General features: G+C 36.0%; 1 protein-coding gene across 1 annotated transcript in view; it reads left to right on the top strand.

The window, feature by feature from the left end:
• The first annotated feature begins 793 nt into the window (after positions 1–793).
• The window catches only part of ARFGEF1 (ADP-ribosylation factor guanine nucleotide-exchange factor 1 (brefeldin A-inhibited)), a 105,337-nt gene continuing 86,372 nt past the window's right edge, over positions 794–19,758 (top strand). Inside the window, exons 1-6 of the mRNA XM_011976488.1 lie at positions 794–824; positions 1,883–2,039; positions 3,897–4,043; positions 6,669–6,848; positions 11,191–11,467; positions 15,103–15,213. Of these exons, the coding sequence (XP_011831878.1) occupies positions 6,810–6,848; positions 11,191–11,467; positions 15,103–15,213 (427 nt within the window). The 5' untranslated portion in view covers positions 794–824; positions 1,883–2,039; positions 3,897–4,043; positions 6,669–6,809. The remainder of the gene's footprint in view (positions 825–1,882; positions 2,040–3,896; positions 4,044–6,668; positions 6,849–11,190; positions 11,468–15,102; positions 15,214–19,758) is intronic.

Genomic DNA, 19,758 nt, shown 5'->3' with positions numbered 1-19,758 from the left:
TATTTAAGAAGTTATAGTTCTGGTCTGATAATCTCCCTGGGGTAATCTCAAGGTTGGTACATTGAGGTGTTTTTCCCCCTGTCCCCAAACATCTGCCATATATTTTGTGACTTCAATATATAGCATACACATTATTCTGTTGTGATTTTTTTTTTTTTTTGCTGGGAGGACAGGGTCTTGTTCCTGTGCCTAGGCTGGAGTGTAGTGGAGTCTAGTGGTTATAGCTCACTGTAACCTTTAACTCCTGGTCTCAAGGGACCTTCCTACCTCAACCCCCTGTTCCACATAGCTAGGACTGCAGGTGTACACCACCATGCCCAGCTGATTTACATTTTTTTTTTTTATTTTGTAGAGATGGGGTGTTTGTTGCCCAGGCTGATCTCAGACTCCTTGCCTCAAGTGATCCTCCTGCGTTGGTCTCCCAAAGCACTAGGATTACAGGCGTGAGCCACTGAACTTGGCCGTGTTCTTAATATTAATACTTCTACTTAATATAAATAGTTACTTGACAAAAAAGAAAATATTTTGAGAAAAGGAAATGTGTTGGGAATTAATAATCTATAACTTCACTTATCCTTGTGATTGTTAATGTGCCTATTCATATAGTTTTATATTATTTGTGTAAATTAAAAAATTTAGATGGAACAATTTTAGCACCTGATTTTTATTAAATTTGCATTCTTTCCAACTTTATGTAGAAGTTCCAAATGAGTTTATAAAAGTTATTATGAAATTACTCAGTCTTTTTGTTGTCAAGTTTTCTAATGTATGCTTCTTTTTTTTTCCCCCTCAGAGGAAATAAAAGCAGAAACTGAAAAACAGAGGTTTGTGGGATTTCTTTTCTTTAGTAAAAATAATTTTCAAACTTGTCAGTCTTGGTCAAAACAATACAGTCATCTGTATTTTAGTGTGGCAAATTTTCTGCATGTGAGTTTATAGTAAAATCAACTTTAAAAATAGGTTTTAAGAAATGCAGTTACATAAAAACAAACAAAATATATGATTATATTTCTTAAAACCTATTTTTATATATATTTATAAAAATGTATGCACGTGTTTTTTTGGAGACAGGGTCTCGCTCTGTTGCCCAGGCTGGAGTGCAGTGGTGTGATCACAGCTCGCTGCAACTTCCACTTCCCAGGCTCAAGTGATCCTCCCACCTCAGCCTGCCGAGTACCTGGGACTACAGGCGAGCACCACCATGCCTGTGTTAATTTTTTGTAGAGATGAGATTTTGCCATATTGCCCAGGCTGGTCTCGAACTTTTGGACTCAAGTGACCCACTCGCCTCGGCTTCCCAAAGTGTTGGGATTACACGCATGAGCCACCAGGCTCTGCTCTAAGCATACTTAAAAATACAAAAAGATTCTCATGTAAATAAGTATCTAAAGATACTTCTAAAATACCATAAGATAGCCTTCAGAGTCTTTTCGTAGACTTTGATTCATATTTGAAAAAATTCTTAGGTTTTTTGGTAGTGTTGACCTTTTTAGGGCAATATCGAATAACTAAAAAGCTCACTTTTTGACTTAAGGACAAATAGAAAGGCCGTTGCTTTTTAAGGTATTATAATGCCAAATTTGTTAAGTGACAATAAAATATTTCTGTAATAGAAGCACCTTGAATTTCACAGTTTTTGTAGACCAGTTTTGCAGACAAGATTTCAGTGTCTTGTGTTCAGTCACAGCTCTGGACACTAGCTTTTGACCATGTGGCAAACCACTTCACTTCTCTGGGCTTGAGTTTCCTCTTGAAATATGCGAAGATAGACAACTGGTTTAGCAAGATTCCTTTTAGAACTGAAATTCTGTGTTTCTACATGGGTTTATCATCAATATTATAAATGTGATATGCTATAATCAGACTTTTCTTTTTCATTTAGTCCTCCTCATGGAGAAGCAAAAGCTGGATCAAGCACCCTTCCACCAGTGAAATCAAAGACAAATTTTATTGAAGCAGACAAGTACTTCTTGCCTTTTGAGTTGGCATGCCAGTCCAAATGTCCCCGCATAGTTAGTACATCTCTAGATTGCTTACAGGTATGTGTAAAATGGCACTTTCTAAAAACTGTCTACTTTGAATGTGTTTCTAAAACATTATTCACGTTGATGATTCAGACATTTCCATGAAAGCTTTTAATACTCTTTTTTGTGATAAAAAATCCAAATGATTTTTTATATTTAAGACATAATAATAGTTGCAAAAAGACGTTTCTAGTTTAATGATAACAATCGTTAACTTAGTGGGATATAAAATCTTTAGTAAGATTATCAGTAATGGAAAGTGTTGATTTGGTCTCTTCTCATCAGTGAAATGCAAGATCCGTAATATTTTTAACCTGCTGCCGACTTTACATACATCACCATTTGCAAATAATTTTTCTAAGTGCTGTTTTTTTGTTTGTTTGTTTGTTTACTTTTTTGACATGGAGGCTTGCTCTGTCACCTGGGCTGGAGTGCAGTGGCGTAATCTTGGCTCACTGTGACTTCTGCCCCCGTGTTCAAGCAATTCTCCTGCCCTAGACTTCCAAGTAGCTGGGAATACAGGCGTGTGTAACCACGCCAAGCTAATTTTTTGTTTGTTTGTTTTGTTTTGTTTTGTTTTTTGAAGAGACAGTTTCACCATGTTGGCCAGACTGGTCTTGAACTCCTGACCTTAAGTGATCCACCTGCCTTGGCCTCCCAAAGTGCTGGGATTACAGGTGTGAGCCACTGTGCCTGGCAGTGTGTCTGCTGTTTTATATGAAGCAATAGGTTAATATTGGCAGCTTAATATAATTTAATATTTAACTGCTATACTTTAGCTCTGGCAGTCATTTATGTCAGAAAAATTTCTGAACTCTGTTACCTTGTTTGACACATAGACAGAGGATCCTCATAGATATTATATTTGTAAGACAAGTTTCTAAGTAGAGGAATACTTCCCTTTTCAGGTGTTCTCACTATTTGGGCATTATATGTATTCAACTATAATTAAGTGGCTAGGAAAAGACCATATGATTTGTCCTTAAGGCTAGGTTAAAGTTAAGTTCATCTGATTTGTGATCTTGTTTTTACTGGAAAATTAGAACGATAATATCTGAAGCCTTCCTTCCAGGGTATACTGATAATGATGAATGAACAAATCTATGATTTATTTCAGTTAGTATATGGAAACTGGGTTTTATATATATTGATGAATCATTTGGAAAGAGATTGGGGGTCATTTAAAAGCATGAAGATAATTTTCACAAAAGCAGTATCAGTAAAACCTTGTTTATATGGAAAGCAATAAGCAATTTTTTTTTTTTTTTTTTTGAGACAGGGTCTCACTATCACCTAGGTTGGAGTGCAGTGGCACAATCTCGGCTTACTGCAACCTCCACCTCCCAAGGCTCAAGCAGTCCTCTCATCTCAGCCTCCTGAGTAGCTGGGACTATAGGCATGTACCACCACACCCAGCTAATTTTTTATTTTTTGTAGAGATGTGTTTTCCCCATGTTGCTCAGGCTGGCCTCGAACTCCTAAGCTCAAGCAGTCCGCCCAATGTGGACTGGCAGTGTGGGAGGCAAGCAGGCTTCCCATTGTGCTGGGATTACAGGCATGAGCCACTGCACCCAGCCACAGTAAGCAATTCTAACTCATCAGAGACAGGTTCTCAAGGCGTGGCTTTCTCGAAATATTACCTGATGGTTTATTGTGGTTCTGTTTTTGTGGTTATTACAAGTATAAATACATATTTATATGAATAAAGTTTCTACAGAAAAAGTTGGTATAGCTTTGGCTTTGATAATACCTATGTATTTTTATGTAAAAATTTTTATATATATTCAATTGTATACTGTAATTTTAATGTATATTGCATTAGTATATATAATATTTGTTACTTAGGATCTTTGTTTTCTGTCTCCGTTTTAGAAACTTATTGCTTATGGGCACTTGACTGGCAATGCTCCAGATAGTACAACACCAGGCAAAAAATTAATTGATAGAATTATTGAAACAATATGTGGCTGCTTTCAGGGCCCTCAGACAGATGAAGGAGTTCAGCTGCAGATAATAAAGGTAATTATTATATAAAGTAAAATTGTTATTAATAATCTGTATCTTCAAAATTCAGATGCCTTTCACCTTAAAATATTAGGAAAGATCATTTTATGTGCATTCCAGCTATAATACAGGTTATTTGAGGCCGTGCGCAGTGGCTCATGCCTATAATCCCAGCACTTTGGGAGGCCAAGTTGGGCGGATCACTTGAGGTCAGGAGTTTGAGAGCAGTCTGGCCAACATGGTGAAATCCCCGTGTCTACTAAAAATACCAAGAAAATTAGCTGGGCATAGTGGTGGGCACCTGTAGTCCCAGCTACTCAGGAGGCTGAGGCAAGAGAATCGTTTGAACCTGGGAGGTGGAGGTTGCAGTGAGCTGAGATCATGCCACTGTACTCCAACCTGGGCAACAGAGTGAAACTCAGTCTCAAGAAAAAAAAAAAGAGGTTATTTGGATGCTTTCTAGACTCCATATTAGGAGATTTTAATGTTGTATGCCAAGAGTTTGTTAGAGGAAAACTATGTTCTCATATCTCTTCTTTTGAAGATCTCAGTTTAGGCTTAGCCCCCAGAGTCTTCCAGAGCTTTTCTGTTTCTGTCATGTTTTTCATGTATATTCCATCCATCAAACTTCAGGGTAGTTCTTAAAGCTGTGACCCTTCTAGTTTCTTCTGTACTATTTGACCCTTCATAGGGTGTCCTCTCAACTCATGAATCACTAGATGGACACTACTTGTCTGCCAACTCTCCTGATATCCTTGCATGCATCCGTCTATTGAACTTACTCGGCAAAACCCTGTTCTGAGTTTGTGCTGTAGTGTACCTGTTTGATTGAATTCCTTTGGGGAAAAATTAGTAATGTTTTCATTCTGTTACAGATACTGAGTTCTTAATGTTATTGCTAATGGTAATGGTGTGTTTTTATGGCAGTAAAATTTTCATGTGCTATATATAGTACAGTACTTTTGAAATTGTTTATATATATATATATATATATGAAGGGTTCTTTCATGTGTGAATACAGCCCTTTTGGAGCCTTTCAGTTTTATAGTGGTGTTTCTTCAGAAGCCATATAATGTTTTTATTCTAAAAAAAAATACTGGGCATGGTAGCTCATGCCTGTAATCCCAGCACTTTGGGAGACCGAGGCAAGAAGGTCGCCTGATCCCAGAAGTTCAAGACCAGCCTGGGCAACACAGCAAGACCCTGTCTCTACAAAAAATAATTTAAAAATTAGCCACATGTGGTGATGTGTGCCTGTGGTCCCAGCTACTCAGGAGGCTGAAGTGGGAGGATCCCTTGAGCCCAGGAATTGAGGCTTCAGTGAGCCGTGTTCACTGCACTGCACTTCAGGCTTGGCAACAGAGTGAGATCCTGTCTCAAAAAAGAAAAAAAAACAACAAAACGGGTTGATCATTTTGACCTATCATGTATAGTTTCATATCATTTATGGTTTAAGATAATGCCCATTAATGCTAATTCTGCATAGCATTGTACAACATAAAGAAGACAAAAGAGTCTTTGCTCTTGAGAAATTGGAAGTAACTCAATATGTGAAAATTCACATAGGCGAAATTTGTTCATTTTATTGAAGTATTTGCCTTAGGAATTTGCTTTTTAATTTGGGACAGTCATACTGTGTTGCCCAGGCTAAGTGCTGTGGCATGATCACAGCTCACTGTAGCCTTGACCTCCCTGGCTCAAATGATCCTCCCATGTCAGCCTTCCAAGTAGGTGGGGCCACAGGTATATGCCACTTATGCCCAGCTACTTTAGGATTATTTTACATGCTTTATTCTAAAACATTTATAAACCTCTTCAACAATAACACCACCACCACAATTACTGAGTTCAGTCTGTTAAAAAAGATCTCAGAAAAATGTAGAGGCAAATAAGACACAATGTGTATCTTCCCAAGTTGGTGGTCTAGTTCAACAGATATCTCATGTGACATATCTGTGCTCTACTGTAACAGCTTTCATGCTGTGCATTTTAGTAAATTAAATAGTATTTTCATTAAAATGAAACCTTGGTTGAAACAAATCAGTTAAATGGTTTTCAGATTATGTGGAAACTACTGCCACAGTGAGGAAAACATCAAATATTTTAACAGTTGATGATATATTCAAGGCCAGTAGAAATTCTGTGTATACTACCTGCAAGTGGTAATTGTTTCTGAAAGTTTTCATTGTAATATGAAAATGCTTAATTTTTGTGCTGAAACTCTAGATGCAGAAAACCACTTTAAGGCTGGGTGTGGTGGCTCATGCCTGTAACCCCAGTACTTTGGGAGGCTGAGGTGGGAGGCTTGCATGAAGCCAGGAGTTCGAGACCAGTCTGGGCAACAAAGAGAGACTACATCTCTACAGAAAAATAAAACAAAATTAGCCAGGTGTGGTGGTGCTTACCTGTAATCCTACAGCTGGCTGTGGTGGTACTCACCTGTAGCAGCTACTCAGGAGGCTGCTGTGAGAGGATCACTTAAGCCCAGGAGTTCAAGGCTGCAGTGAGCTGGCTGCAGTGAGCTATGATCACACTACTGCACTCCAGCCTGGGTGACAGAGCGAGAAAGACTGTCTCCAAAAAAAAGAAAAAGAAAATCTCTTTAACTTTGTCCTTTTTTTTTTTTTTTTCTTCTTAAAGGCTTTACTTACTGCAGTAACATCACAACACATAGAAATTCATGAAGGGACTGTACTGCAAGCTGTGAGAACATGTTACAATATCTACTTAGCAAGCAAAAATCTCATCAATCAGACAACAGCCAAAGCTACTCTCACTCAGATGCTAAATGTTATCTTTGCACGCATGGAAAACCAAGCAGTAAGTATTTTAAAAAGGGAGAGATTGTATAGAACACAACAGACATTAAATATAGAAAGGAGTTTACAGTAATTAGAGTGAAATCTTTGTACCTGTAGAAAAGAATGTCTTTTATTTACAGTTCCACTTACTGGAGATTTGTGGTATTGTGTTTTATTTTGTTTTAAGGTTTACTGATTTAACTATGGACAACGTATTTTTAGTTGTTCACAAATAGAATGTGAAATATACTGATTGCCATCTTCCTTGTGGAAGTAATTATGAATTACTACTTCTATTGCATTCAAGCTTAGTAGAGTGTAATGTAGATATAAAATAATTTAATCTAATCTGAAATAAAATTATTAATTAAGCCTTAAAAAAGTACATTTCTGTACTTTTGAAATGAAATATTCTGTACTTTTGAAATGAAATACATGTTTCCCCCCATATGATAAAGGGGCATGATATTCCTTATACTTTAAACTGCTTCAGGTTGATTGTTAAGAGGTCAGCAACTAGAGAATTGCTTTTAATTGCCTAGGTCTTCACTATTAAAAATTCACACCAAGCTTCTTATTTTGAACTCTTTTTAAACATAGAGAAAAATTGCAAAAGTTTTGCAGAGAAATCCCTTTTACCCTTCACCCTGCTTCGCTTAATGCAGTTAACTTACATACCTACATAGTACAATTATCAAAAGCAGAATTAACACTGGTACAATACTGTTAACTAAACTACAGACCCTGCTTGAATTTCACCAATTTTCCCACTAATGTTTTAAGATTTGACCCAGGATCCCACATTGCGTTTAGTATGCATTTAGTTCTATGTCTTAGTCTTCTCCACTATGTGACAGTTCCTCAACTTTTCGTTATCTTTTTCATGATCTTGCCATTTTTAAAAGGATACTAATAATTTATTTTGTTGAATTTTCCTCAGTTTACTTTCTCTGATGTTTTCTCATGATTAGAATGAGGTTGTGCAGTTTTTTGCGAGAATATCTGTTGTGTCCTTTTCAGTGCGTTTTGTCAGGAGTTCATGGTGTTGGTATATCTTAATGTTGGTTATGTTAACCTTGATCACTTGCTTAAGGTAGTTATCTGTCAGGTTCCTCCACTATGAAGTTAGTAGTTTTTCTTTTGCAATTAATAAATGTCTTTGGGGAGATATTTTAAGACTGTGCAAATACTCTGTTTCTCCTCAGATCCTCCCCCCACTTCCCTCAGTTTTGATATCTATCAGTAGGTCTTGTTGGCAACAGTTATTTATTGTGGCATTTCCCTAATGATTTTCCTGTTTCTCTCTTTACTTCTGTATTTATTAACTGAATTTCTTCTCCCTTAATTATTTATTCAATTATTTATATCAGTCTGTAGTCACAGATATTTATTTTATGGTTGTAATGTGTGCTACCGTTACTTATTTTGTTGCCCAAATTATTACAGTTTTGGCCCTGTGTCCTTGTGACTAGCTCCCATCCTTTTTTGAGTACTTCCATAATTTCTGGATTCTCAAGATGTTCCAGGCTCATTTTGAATTTTCCCAGCTTCAACCTTGGAATCAACCACTTCAATAAGGAGCAGCTCTAGCTCTTTTTTTTGATTGGAGAATGGTGTTTAGAAACCAAAATCTGAGTGCTAGATGTATTCATTGTCACTCTGTGTTATTGCTTCTAGGCCTCTCAGCAGATAGAGTTAGAAAATGTGTATTTATGTACTATCCCTTCTGTCCCACTCAATTCCCACACCTGTATGTGAGTTTCCATATGTTGGTAATAAAACCATGTGTTCATAGTGATATTTCTGATTCCAGTGCAACAATACGGGGTTCATTTCAGTCTTCTCCCTTTATTTGTAAACTTCTTTCTCTAAACAATAAGAAATATGGTTTTTATATTCTAAATACATTGATTATTCAATCCTTTATACCTATTAGTTTTAGAATTGCTGATCATTACCAGTGTTAGAAGCAAATTTACTAAGTAGGTTATAGCATTTCAGGTTTTTTTGTCTTTAGCCTTATCCATTCAAAATATTATTTTCTAGTTACTTAGATTAGTTTCCTTTCTTCCTCACACTCTGCAATAGGGTAATACTATTCCTTTGTGATAATAGTTGGACTCATTTGTTACTCTCTGCTTTTCATTTTTGGTATTTGTCACATTCTGGTTAGTTTTAATTACAGTCATCTCTCAGTATTATTCATGGGAAATTGGTTCCAGGGCCCTCCCATGGATACCAAAATCCATGGATACTCAATTCTGTTTTATAAAATGGTGTAATACTTGCATATAATCTACACACATCCTCTGTATACTTTAAATCATCTCTAGATTACTTACAATACCTAATACTTTGTAAAGAGTTGTTATACTGTATTGTTTAGGGAATAATGACCAAAAAAACAAGTTGTCTGTACATGTTTGTTCAGTACAGACACAGCCATTCTTTCCCTCCGCCATCAGTATTTTCAATTCTTGGTTGGTTGAATCCACAGCTGTAGAACCCATGGATACAGAGGGCGAACTGTATTTACTTATTTTTTAGGTATGTAAAACATTACTGCAATTTAAGAGTCAGAGCTGTACAAAAGGTCTACTCAGAAAAGTACTAATTCCTCCTAATTCCTACCACTGCATTCCTCTTCTTCCCTTCTTTCCACCCCTTGAGTGTAAGACAGAAGCCACATGTCTACCTTATAATCAGAAGTGGTCACACAGGTACATTGTGGAAAGGGACTACACAAGGGAGTGAAATTGAGAGGTGGACCTCATCGGTGACCATCTTGAAAACTAGCTATCTCACATGCTATACATTCTCTTTTGTATTTTGCTATCATTGAACAGTATGTCCTAGAAAGCATTTTATATCAGTCCTTAAAGACCTTCCTCACTCTTTTTTATAGATGTATAGTACTTTAGCATATAGTATAGTCTTTTATATATAGTCACTCTCCTCTGTAGTGGCATTAATTTATTTCTAATATTTTGCAGCCACAAACAGTGGTTTTGTTGCTTTTTTTGGAGGACGTAAATAAAATATTTTTGTCACTTTTTAATAACAAAGTTTTATTGGTTTGATTTGATTAACAGACTTTTATTAAGTTCCTTATATGTTCCTGGCACTGTGCTAGGTCTCACTTATACAGTGACGAGCAAAACTGACTTGACTATTACCTTTGAAGATCTTACGAATATTTGAGGCAAAGAGTTTCCCTTAAACAACTATAGAACTGAATTATGGTAAAGGCTATGAACATGTATTGTGTTACAAAGGGTATTTAGTTCTGTGCTGTGGATAATTATAGAAAAGGTGGAAAAGAGGGAGAGAAAGTAAGGGAAAATGGGATACAGATGACTTAACTTCCACATTTGCTAAAATCTTCTAAGCTAGACGTTGAATTCTTTGATATTAACTACTGGTAACCTTAATTTTTCCCTTCCCCCACAAAATAAAACTCCCCACAAAACAAATCTTGTCAGACTTTATTATTAAAATCTTTTAATTCAAGCTTACTTTATAAATTCATATAATTCTGGCATTTCCACCTAACCTGGAATATTACTGGAGAATGTGAATTGTTCATATTTGGTACTGTATAAGATTTATCTTGGTGGAAATGAATTCTGTGAGACTCATTCTTATCTGGTCTTAAGGACCAAAAGAGATGTGTGAAAAGCAATAAAGTGCTAAAAAATGAAATCTTGTGATCCCAACTGTTAATGTTTTTAACATTTTATGAGCCAGTTTTACAGATAGTATTATATACATAATAATGGCAGTTTTTCTAAAATAAAATTCAGACATTTGTAGATACAGTGTTTTTCATAATTATTAGATGACTGGGTAGAGTGATTTAAGCCTTCATTGTAATTCTATTAAATGTAATTTTAATATTTTTTTATTAAAAGATATTTGACAAGGTGACATAAGAACATGCTCCAGAAGGATAAACACTGACAAGTTCCCTCCCACTCTGGTTTCCCGTTTTATTATTTCCTAATCTCGACCCTCTATAGGTAACCGTTACTACCAGCTTCTTATATATTTTTATAGACTTTCATTCTGTATGTATAAGCAAAAGTGAATATGTGTGTGTTTCACACAAATATGAAATGCAGTGAAAATGCTTTATAGTGAAAGTCTTTCATCTCTGTTCTTATGTGCTGATTTCTAGCCACCTAAGAAGTAAACATTGTTCATTGTTTTTAGTATAGTTTATCTTCTCCATTTCTGATAAACTTTAATTTCCAAGCATAGAGAGAATGGCACTTTATAGAAAGGATTGTTGGAGGTAACATTATCCTTCCAAATTTTAAACAGCTTATTTTACTAATACTGGAAATTTTATTTATTTCCAGTTACAGGAAGCAAAACAAATGGAAAAAGAAAGGCATCGGCAGCAGCAGCATCTGTTACAGTCTCCAGTAAGCCATCATGAGCCTGAATCACCTCAACTTAGATATTTGCCACCTCAGACTGTTGATCACATATCCCAAGAACACGAAAGGGACCTTGACCTCCATACAAATGATGTAGATAAAAGTCTTCAGGATGACACAGAACCTGAAAATGGATCTGATATTTCCAGTGCAGAAAATGAACAGACTGAAGCTGATCAGGCAACTGCAGCTGAAAGTAATCTTCTTGAAAAGGGGGTTTGGGGTGTATGTTAAGGGAAATGTGTAGGAATGAGAGTTTTGATGAAGAAATGTTGAAAGGATAATATGATTTAATGTCTGTCAGACACATTGTGGTAATTGTGGACTTCCCTCATTGTAGGTGGTAAAGTTAATTTGACTCTACCCTACAAGGTATCTATGAATGATACTTTGCATTTATTAGCATCTCATGAGCAGTATGATTTATAGATTTCCTTTGGAGCTCAGATATATTTCTAAAGAGGGTCATAAATGTCCATTGAATGTTATATAGGAATTTCAGTTTTCTTACGATTGGTTTCATAGCAAACAAGTGACCTAGTAAAGTTTTCTGGAATATGACTGAAAATTTTAAAAAATCATTACCAGTTTTAAAAATATGATTATGGTCATAAAAAGTACTGAAATTAAATATAAAAAAGTTTTTGAGTAACCAACTGATAGACAAAAATTTTCGTTTTTAAAATCATGATGCATAGTAATCACTAAAATTGAGATGTTCTCTGATTTTTTAAGTGTATATTTATAAGAAAATGCTTATAAGATTATAAAAATTATATTTAGCTTACAAATTTGTTTCTCTGTAAAAATAATCCCATGAAGTTATTGTTTTCCTAAATGTTATTTTCAGCTTCAGCTGTTGTGTGAAACTACCAGAGAATTTGTGTTGTTCCCTTTGCCCTTCCTTAGCTTGATGTCATTTTTAAATGATGAGAATTCTGTTGCCTCTCCAGTGTGATTGTCTAGAACTAGCATGTTAGGAGTCAGTTACAGTTTATCTGAAGTCTGTGTTTTTACTTTGAGGAAGGACTTCTATAATATGTTTTCAGCTCTTCTTTTCTGTTTTTTTAAACCATGCCTTTTCCAAAACTTACTAGTGGCATGAATATGTGCCTTTTTACATTTTACCCCCAGTTTTCTGAGAAGCATGCATTTAAAAATAGTACTTCACTATTTGTTTTAAAAAGGATGACTTTGATAAGCTAAGCATTCACAGTGCTGAATCTAATAGTGAATCCATACCGCTTAAATGATTTACATTTGTCTAGCCTACCCTTGCCAAAATTTCCCCTGCTTTCACAGTGAGCTTATAAATGGGCAGATTCAAAGGGCTAATCTCTAATAAAGCTGGGACTTTATTATTTTGTTTATTTGTGTATTTAGCAAACCTTCATTGAGCATACTGTGTCTTAGGCACCATGCCAGGACTTGAGGTTAAAAAGATGATGGAGATACAGCCACTGCTTTTAGTGTGATCTTAGCATACCTGGAAGTCGAGCATAAATGAGGTATAATATATGATAGGTGTCCTAAAAATGCCATGCACAAAGTAATTCTGCTGAGAAGAGTTAGGAAATTTCTTTGTAGGAAAGTTAATGATATTTTAGTTGAATCTTGATAGATGGGGGTAGGAAATTTTCCATCCAAGGAAACAACATGGACTAAGACCCAAGGAATGGGAGCATCTGCTGTGTATGAGGTACTGCTGTAGATGCCTTGTAGAATACAGAGTTGGAAAGACATAGTTTCCTGTGGGATTGTCATGATTATTTTGGCTCTAAAGATGTTTTTTCCCCAATAACTGATATAAATGAAAATTCTGCTTGACAGCCATTGGTTCAGAGTGCGTTTTTGGAGCACATCTCTGTCACTTACCAGCTGCATGACTTTGGACATAGTAGTTAACTTCTAAGCACTTCCTACATGTAACAAGTATTAGTCACTATTATTCTGTTCTATTTCTTTCAGATACTTATGTGAAAACTGACTCTTCACTAGTCATTTTGTACATTTTTAGATAGTGGTTATGTATATTTAGTTACTTTGAAACTTGAGTTTTCAGACTTGAGGTAATTTTAGCCAACTAGAGCGTGGAAATAAAACAAGAATGGCAGAAGAATTGTCTTTCAAGACATTTATGTTTTTATTCACAGAAGTCTCCAAATGCTATTTTTATTTGGATATTTTATAAAATAAGGTTGCTCATTTACATGCATATTTATCTGGTTTTCTCTTTTCCTTTCAGTATTTTTAGGATACTACGGACAGTAAATTAGCAAAAGTGAAATTATAGGGAGGACAGGCACCTAGAAGCCACTATTATAAGTAGTGGTCCTTTTTTTCCCCTTTTTTCCTTTTTTTTTTTTTTCGGATACAGGGTCTTGCTCTGTCACCCAAACTGAAATGCAGTGACACAATCATGGGTCATTGCATGCTTCCCGGGCGCAAGCGATCCTCCTGTCTCAGCCTTCCAAGTAGCTAAGACTATAGGCAGATGTCACCATACGCAGCTAATATTTAATTTTTTTTGTAGCAACTGGGTGTCAATGTGTTGCCCAGGCTAGTCTTGAACTCCTGGGCTCAAGTGATCCACCCAGCCTCCCAAAGTGCTGGGATTACAGGTGTGACCCCTGTGCTCAGCTGTAGTGGTCCTTTATGGTAGTGGGAAGGTTCAAGAAGTTGAAACTGCAGCACCACCAGCTAATATGCTGTCTGATGCCCTTTGGTGTAAGACGGTAGCTCAAGACAGCGTTTTGAATCCCAAAGCATTCTAAAGTGATAGTTGAGCTGCTTTGACATATTTTCAACATTTTAAAAAGCCCAGTGGAATTACTGTTTTTCTCTGCAATAGACTGTGCAAGCTATCCAGAACATCAGATTTCATCAGTTTCTCTTACGCTGTTCAGAAGTTCGATTGGCAGTTATCTGTTGGTGTTTTGTTTTTGTTTGTTTGTTTGTTTTTACATTAAATTGGACAATGAATTCTTTTTTAGCTTCTTAAATTTAGTTTTACATTAGATATGTAGATTCTGTTGGTGAAAAAATAGGAAGGGCCAGAAAGTATTGGGGAAGGCCCTGATGCTTCTTCAGGGACCTCACCATAGAGTACAATGTTGCTATTACTATTGATGAGCCTAAGTAATCAAAACAAGCTTTAATTACCCTTTTTTTTTTTTTTTTTTTGAGACAGAGTTTTGCTCTGTCTCCCAGGTTGGAGTACAGTGGTGCAATCTCAGCTCATTCCAGCCTCTACCTCCTGAGTTCAAGCAGTTCTCCTGCCTCAGCCTCCTGAGTAGCTGGGATTACAGGCGTGTGCCACCACACCCAGCTAATTTTTGTATTTTTAGTAGAGATGGGGTTTCACCATGTTGGCCAGGCTGGTCTCCAACTCCCCACCTCAGGTGATCCACCCACCTTGGCCTCCCAAATTGCTGAAATTACAGGCATGAGCCACTATACCCAGCCTAATTACATTCAGTATATTTGATAAGGGATAGTATAATGTGTGTACTAAGTATAAGTAAGCATCTGTAGGACATGTTAGAAATGTTTCGTTTGAAATGCTTTTTAAAGTTTTGGTTCTTAAAGGACTAATTTAGAAAATTCAGTTAAGTGTAATAATGTAATAGCTTGTCAAATGAATCATTATTGAAATTGACTTGAATTTGGAAAATATTTAAATTTTGGTATAAATTTTGAAGGTTTAACATATAATTGCTTCTAATTTCATGTCATTTATTTGATGTTTTTTCTTTTATTCCTCATCGTAAATGTTTAGTAAAAAGCTTCCAAAAAGTTAAAATAATATTCTGTTGAATTTTTCTTTTAAAGCATTATCTAAAAATGACATGTTATATGATGGAGAAAACCATGACTGTGAGGAAAAGCCACAAGACATTGTACAGAACATTGTAGAAGAAATGGTGAACATTGTTGCTGGAGGTAGTATACTTCATTCAAAATTATTTTATTCTGTCTATGGGATTTCATCTGACTGTGGAGACTTTGTAATGTGTAGAATATAAAGGGCAAAATTAAAACGTTTGGAGCCAACCAATGGAAAGTTATAAATTCCACATTTAGGATTTTGGCCTTGATTCTAGAACAAATGGGTTAATATGGAAGATTTTAGCACTGAGAAATGAAATGACCAGAACTATCCTTTAAGAAACTATGTCTGGAAATAGGAATTCCCAGTAGGAGACCAGCACAGTAATCAAAGCCTGGATAGGACAGAAACTGTGGAAATGGAGACAAAAATATGGATAAGTGGTATAATGGATATTGAATCAAGAAGACTTTGTAACTGATTAAGTAGGTAAAGAAGAGAAAATAAAATGTGTCAGAGGCCCTCAGGATTACCCCAGGGTTTGGTGATTTCACTGGAAGCTGTCACAGGACCCAGCATATAGTTATACTCACTGCATGATTTATTAGTGAAAAAGTACAAAACAGAATCATCAATAGGAAGAGGTAAATGGGATGAAGCCTGGAGAGAATCAGGTACCTACTCCAAATATCTTCTGTCAGTGAAGCCATGCAGGATGCTCTTAATTCAAATTGTGAAGTGTTGTCTACCAGGGAAGCTCATTAGAAACTCAGGGCCCAAGGTTTTTATTGGGGGCTGTTATGTAGGCACCTAGCATGTACCAAAATTCCAGGCTACCAGAAGGAAGGTTAGTGTTCAGCATAAATTACACTCTTTGTACAGTTTAGACATAGCCACTTTTATCAGTTCTGGGAATAGTGGGATCCCTCCCAAAATATAAGTTTCCAGGTGCCAGCCAAAGTCCAGTCTTGCAAGTAGGCCTTTCTAAGGATAGGCAGTCTCTGGCCTGCTATGTTACCTCTTTTCTGCACAGGTAGTGTTTCAGTTTTTGAGCCTAAATGGATAGGTGGATGGTGATACTATTGGTAGAATTGAATCATCTTGGAAGATAAGTCACGTGGGAAAAAAGGCACTTATTTACTTTTGGTATACTGAATTTGACCTTCAGGTTGGCCATCCGTGTGGAAATGATTATGAAATACATAATGGAAAATAAAACTCTGGCTCAAGAGTTGTCAAGGCAGGTACTATAGATGGGAGTCATTCTGTTAAAATTAATAGTGAAGCCATGAGACTACCAAGTGGGAAATGGTAGAGATTAAAGAAGAGACCATGATTTGAAGCGCATGAATTTAAAATATGTATTTAAAAAATAAAAATAGAGAAGAAAAAATAGCAGTACATGCCCCCTGCATTCTTTAAACATGTATAGTTAAGGAGTTGGCACGTTATGGCCTGTGGGCCAAATTCAACCTGCTACCTATTTTTGTATGTAAAGTAATACTGTGACACAGCCATGCTTATTTGTTTTCATACTGCCTATAGAGAGGTCTTCTGTTGCACTACACAGGTAAAGTTGAATAGTTCCAGTAGAGATTGTATGACCTCTAAAGCCTAAAATGTTTGTCATCTGGCCCTTTATTAAAAAAAATTCACCAGCACCTAACAGAATGCAGAGTCTGAAGTGAAAGTTTTCATTTTTCTGCAACCTTTTACTTAGGAAAAACGTTAAACCCAGAGAAAAGTTCAAAAAAAGGTACAGGAAACACCTGTCCTTTATCTGAATTCACTGATGGTTAACGATTTTGCTATGTTTGCTTTATGTATCTTTAAATACACATATACATAATGTATGTGTCTTTGCTGAACCATTTGAAAATCGGTTGTATACATCATGACATTTCACCCCTAAATACCTCACAGCGTATATCTTCTCCAAATAAGAGCATTCTCATACATAAGCACAATTCCATTTTCATACCTAGGGAAATTAACGTGATTTCAAGAATATCTAATATACGTATATTTTTCAATGTTCCAAGTTTTCTCAAAATGTGTCCCTTATATCCTTTCTTTTCTTTTCTAAATCCAGAACTCAACCTGGGTACACTCTCATTTGCTTATCTGTCTCTTTAGTTTAGAACAAGTCCTCTTGTTTTTCTCCCCAACTTTCATGACATTTACTTTTTTGAAGAATCTTTTGCCTTGTAGAATATTTCAAATTTTGTATTTATTGGATGGTTTCTTTACCATCCTGTATGAGTAGATTGAGATTGTCATCTACATGATTAGATTAAGCATATTTGGCAAAATACTGCATAAGTGATATTAGTACTTAATATTACATCATATAAATTGGTACATAATGACAGGTTACCCCCCTGTTGGTGGTAGTGTTGGATCATTTGGTTAAGATGGTAATTATCAGCTATCTGTAAAGGAACTTTTTCATTTTGTGATTAATAGCTAATCTGAGGTGATACTTGGATACTTTGAGACCATATGAAAATTTATTCACCCAGTATTTTTTTGTTTGTTTGTTTTCCCCCCAAGATGAGGTCTTGCTCTGTCACCCAGGCTGGGGTGTAGTGTTACAGTCTTGGCTTACTACACCCTCGACCTCTTGGGCTCAAGCAGTCCTTCTGTCTTGGTCTCCTGAGTAGCTGAGTCTATAGTTACACACCACCATGCCCAGCTAGTTTTTGTATTTTTTTGTAGAGATGGGGTCCTGCTTCTGTTGTCCGGGCTGCACTTGAACTCCTGACCTCAAGTGATTCTCCCACCTCAGCCTCCCTGAGTGCTGGGATTACAGGTGTGAACCACACACCTGGCCCACTCAATGGTTTTAGCACCCATTTGATGATCCTTGCCTTACTCAGATATTGGGTTGCAATATAGCAATTTTCTAATTCTTAACATTCATTGACATTTTTCTATAGAGAACTCTCCCACCTTGCCCCACCCACCCCCCTTTAAAAAATAATACCATGGGCTTAATGAATTCTTTTATTATTTTATGTATTATAATCCTGTATCATTATTATTTTTATTTTTTGTCTGCCAGTAGGAATCCCTTCAAGCTAACACCCACGTTCTTTTGGTGTGATTCCATTAGTCTTTGAGCTTTTCCTTTATGTTTGGAACAGAAAGATGTTCCAGGTTCACCTTCAACTTCCCTTTTCCTCAGCCCTGGAATCAGCTAGTTCTCCAAAGAGTCTTTGTCCTTTTTAGTGGGCAGTTGTTCTTAGAAACCAAGAATTGGTTACAAGATGCTCTTGTTGCTGGCTGCTGAGATGTCCTTACTTATAGGCCCTTCCAATGGATAGAGATAAGGAAATGTATATACAATTAGTCTTAAGTTCCTATTTGTAGTTCTACTTCACATCCATTGCCACAAGGTTTCTCCTCATCTTTCTGTACTTCCTATCTTCTGTTTCTTACAGTGAAAACCCAGATTCTCAACAGGATGCCATTACCACCAGCAAACCTATAAAGTTCAAGATTTCTCTGTAATTATATGTATCCTTAAATATATCCTATTAAAGATGAGTGAGAGTACTATTTTGAAAAAGTTACTTGTATTATTATATTGGTTCATTTTTTAAAATATGAAGAATATTTACATGATTCAAAGTCAAAATTACATAAAATGCTTACTTGGAGAACTCCTCCATCAGCTCCTTCCTTCTCTGATCCTCCTTTTATGGGTAATCACTTTCACTAGCTTTTAGTTTTTCTCTGGAGTTTAGGGGGTTGTGCATACATGTCTGCTTGTATGTAAGAGATGTAAGCAAAGGAGTATTTTTTATTTCCCTTTCTCACATTTTTTGTTAGAGTACTGCATCTATGTGTGTGTTGCTTTTTTTCACCTAACATATGTTAGAAATGGTTCTATTTCAGTTGATAGAGATTTTCTTCTTTTCTGTCACGGCTTTCTGCATGGTACTACCTTACGCAGATATATCATAGTTTATTCAGCCAGCCCCCTGTTGTACTTAGGTTGTTTCCAGTGTTTTGCTGTTAAAAATAATGCTGCAGTGAATAACTTTGTACATCTGTATTGTTTCATATTTATGGAAGTTTATCTTCAGGGCAAATTCCTAGAAATGAGATTATTGGGTCAAATGGTAAATGAATATGAATATCTGTTAGCTATTGCTAAATTCGTCTTTATAGGTGTTGTGTCATTTTGCGCTCTTACCATTAATGTATAAGAGTGCCTTTTTCTCCACAGCTGGTAGTACTAAAAAATTTTGAGTTTTTACCAACCTGATAGGTGAGAAATGTATTTCCGTTTGGTTTTAATGTGCATTTCTCTGACTATGAGTGAAATTAGACGTCTTTTCATACCTATAGGATCATTTGTATATCTTCGAGTGAGTCATTTATTCATGTCTTCTGTTCATTTTTCCATCAGATTTTTATCCTTTTCCCCTTAAGAATCTTTTATGTATTAGGATTCTGTGATATATTTTACAGATATTTTCTCTCAGTTTATTGTTTGCCCAAGTCTTTTGATCTTATTATGGTGTTTCTTGCTGTACATAATTTTTAAAATATTTTTTCACACATGCCTGCATGTATGTTATATATGTTTAAGATAAATGGGAATATACTGTACTTGCAGTTTGATAATCTGCCTTTTTCACATATTAAAC

The sequence above is a fragment of the Mandrillus leucophaeus genome, unplaced genomic scaffold (assembly GCF_000951045.1).
Source record: "Mandrillus leucophaeus isolate KB7577 unplaced genomic scaffold, Mleu.le_1.0 Scaffold167, whole genome shotgun sequence".
NCBI classification, from domain to species: Eukaryota; Metazoa; Chordata; class Mammalia; order Primates; family Cercopithecidae; genus Mandrillus; species Mandrillus leucophaeus.
This window is presented reverse-complemented; position numbering and strand designations above follow the sequence as displayed.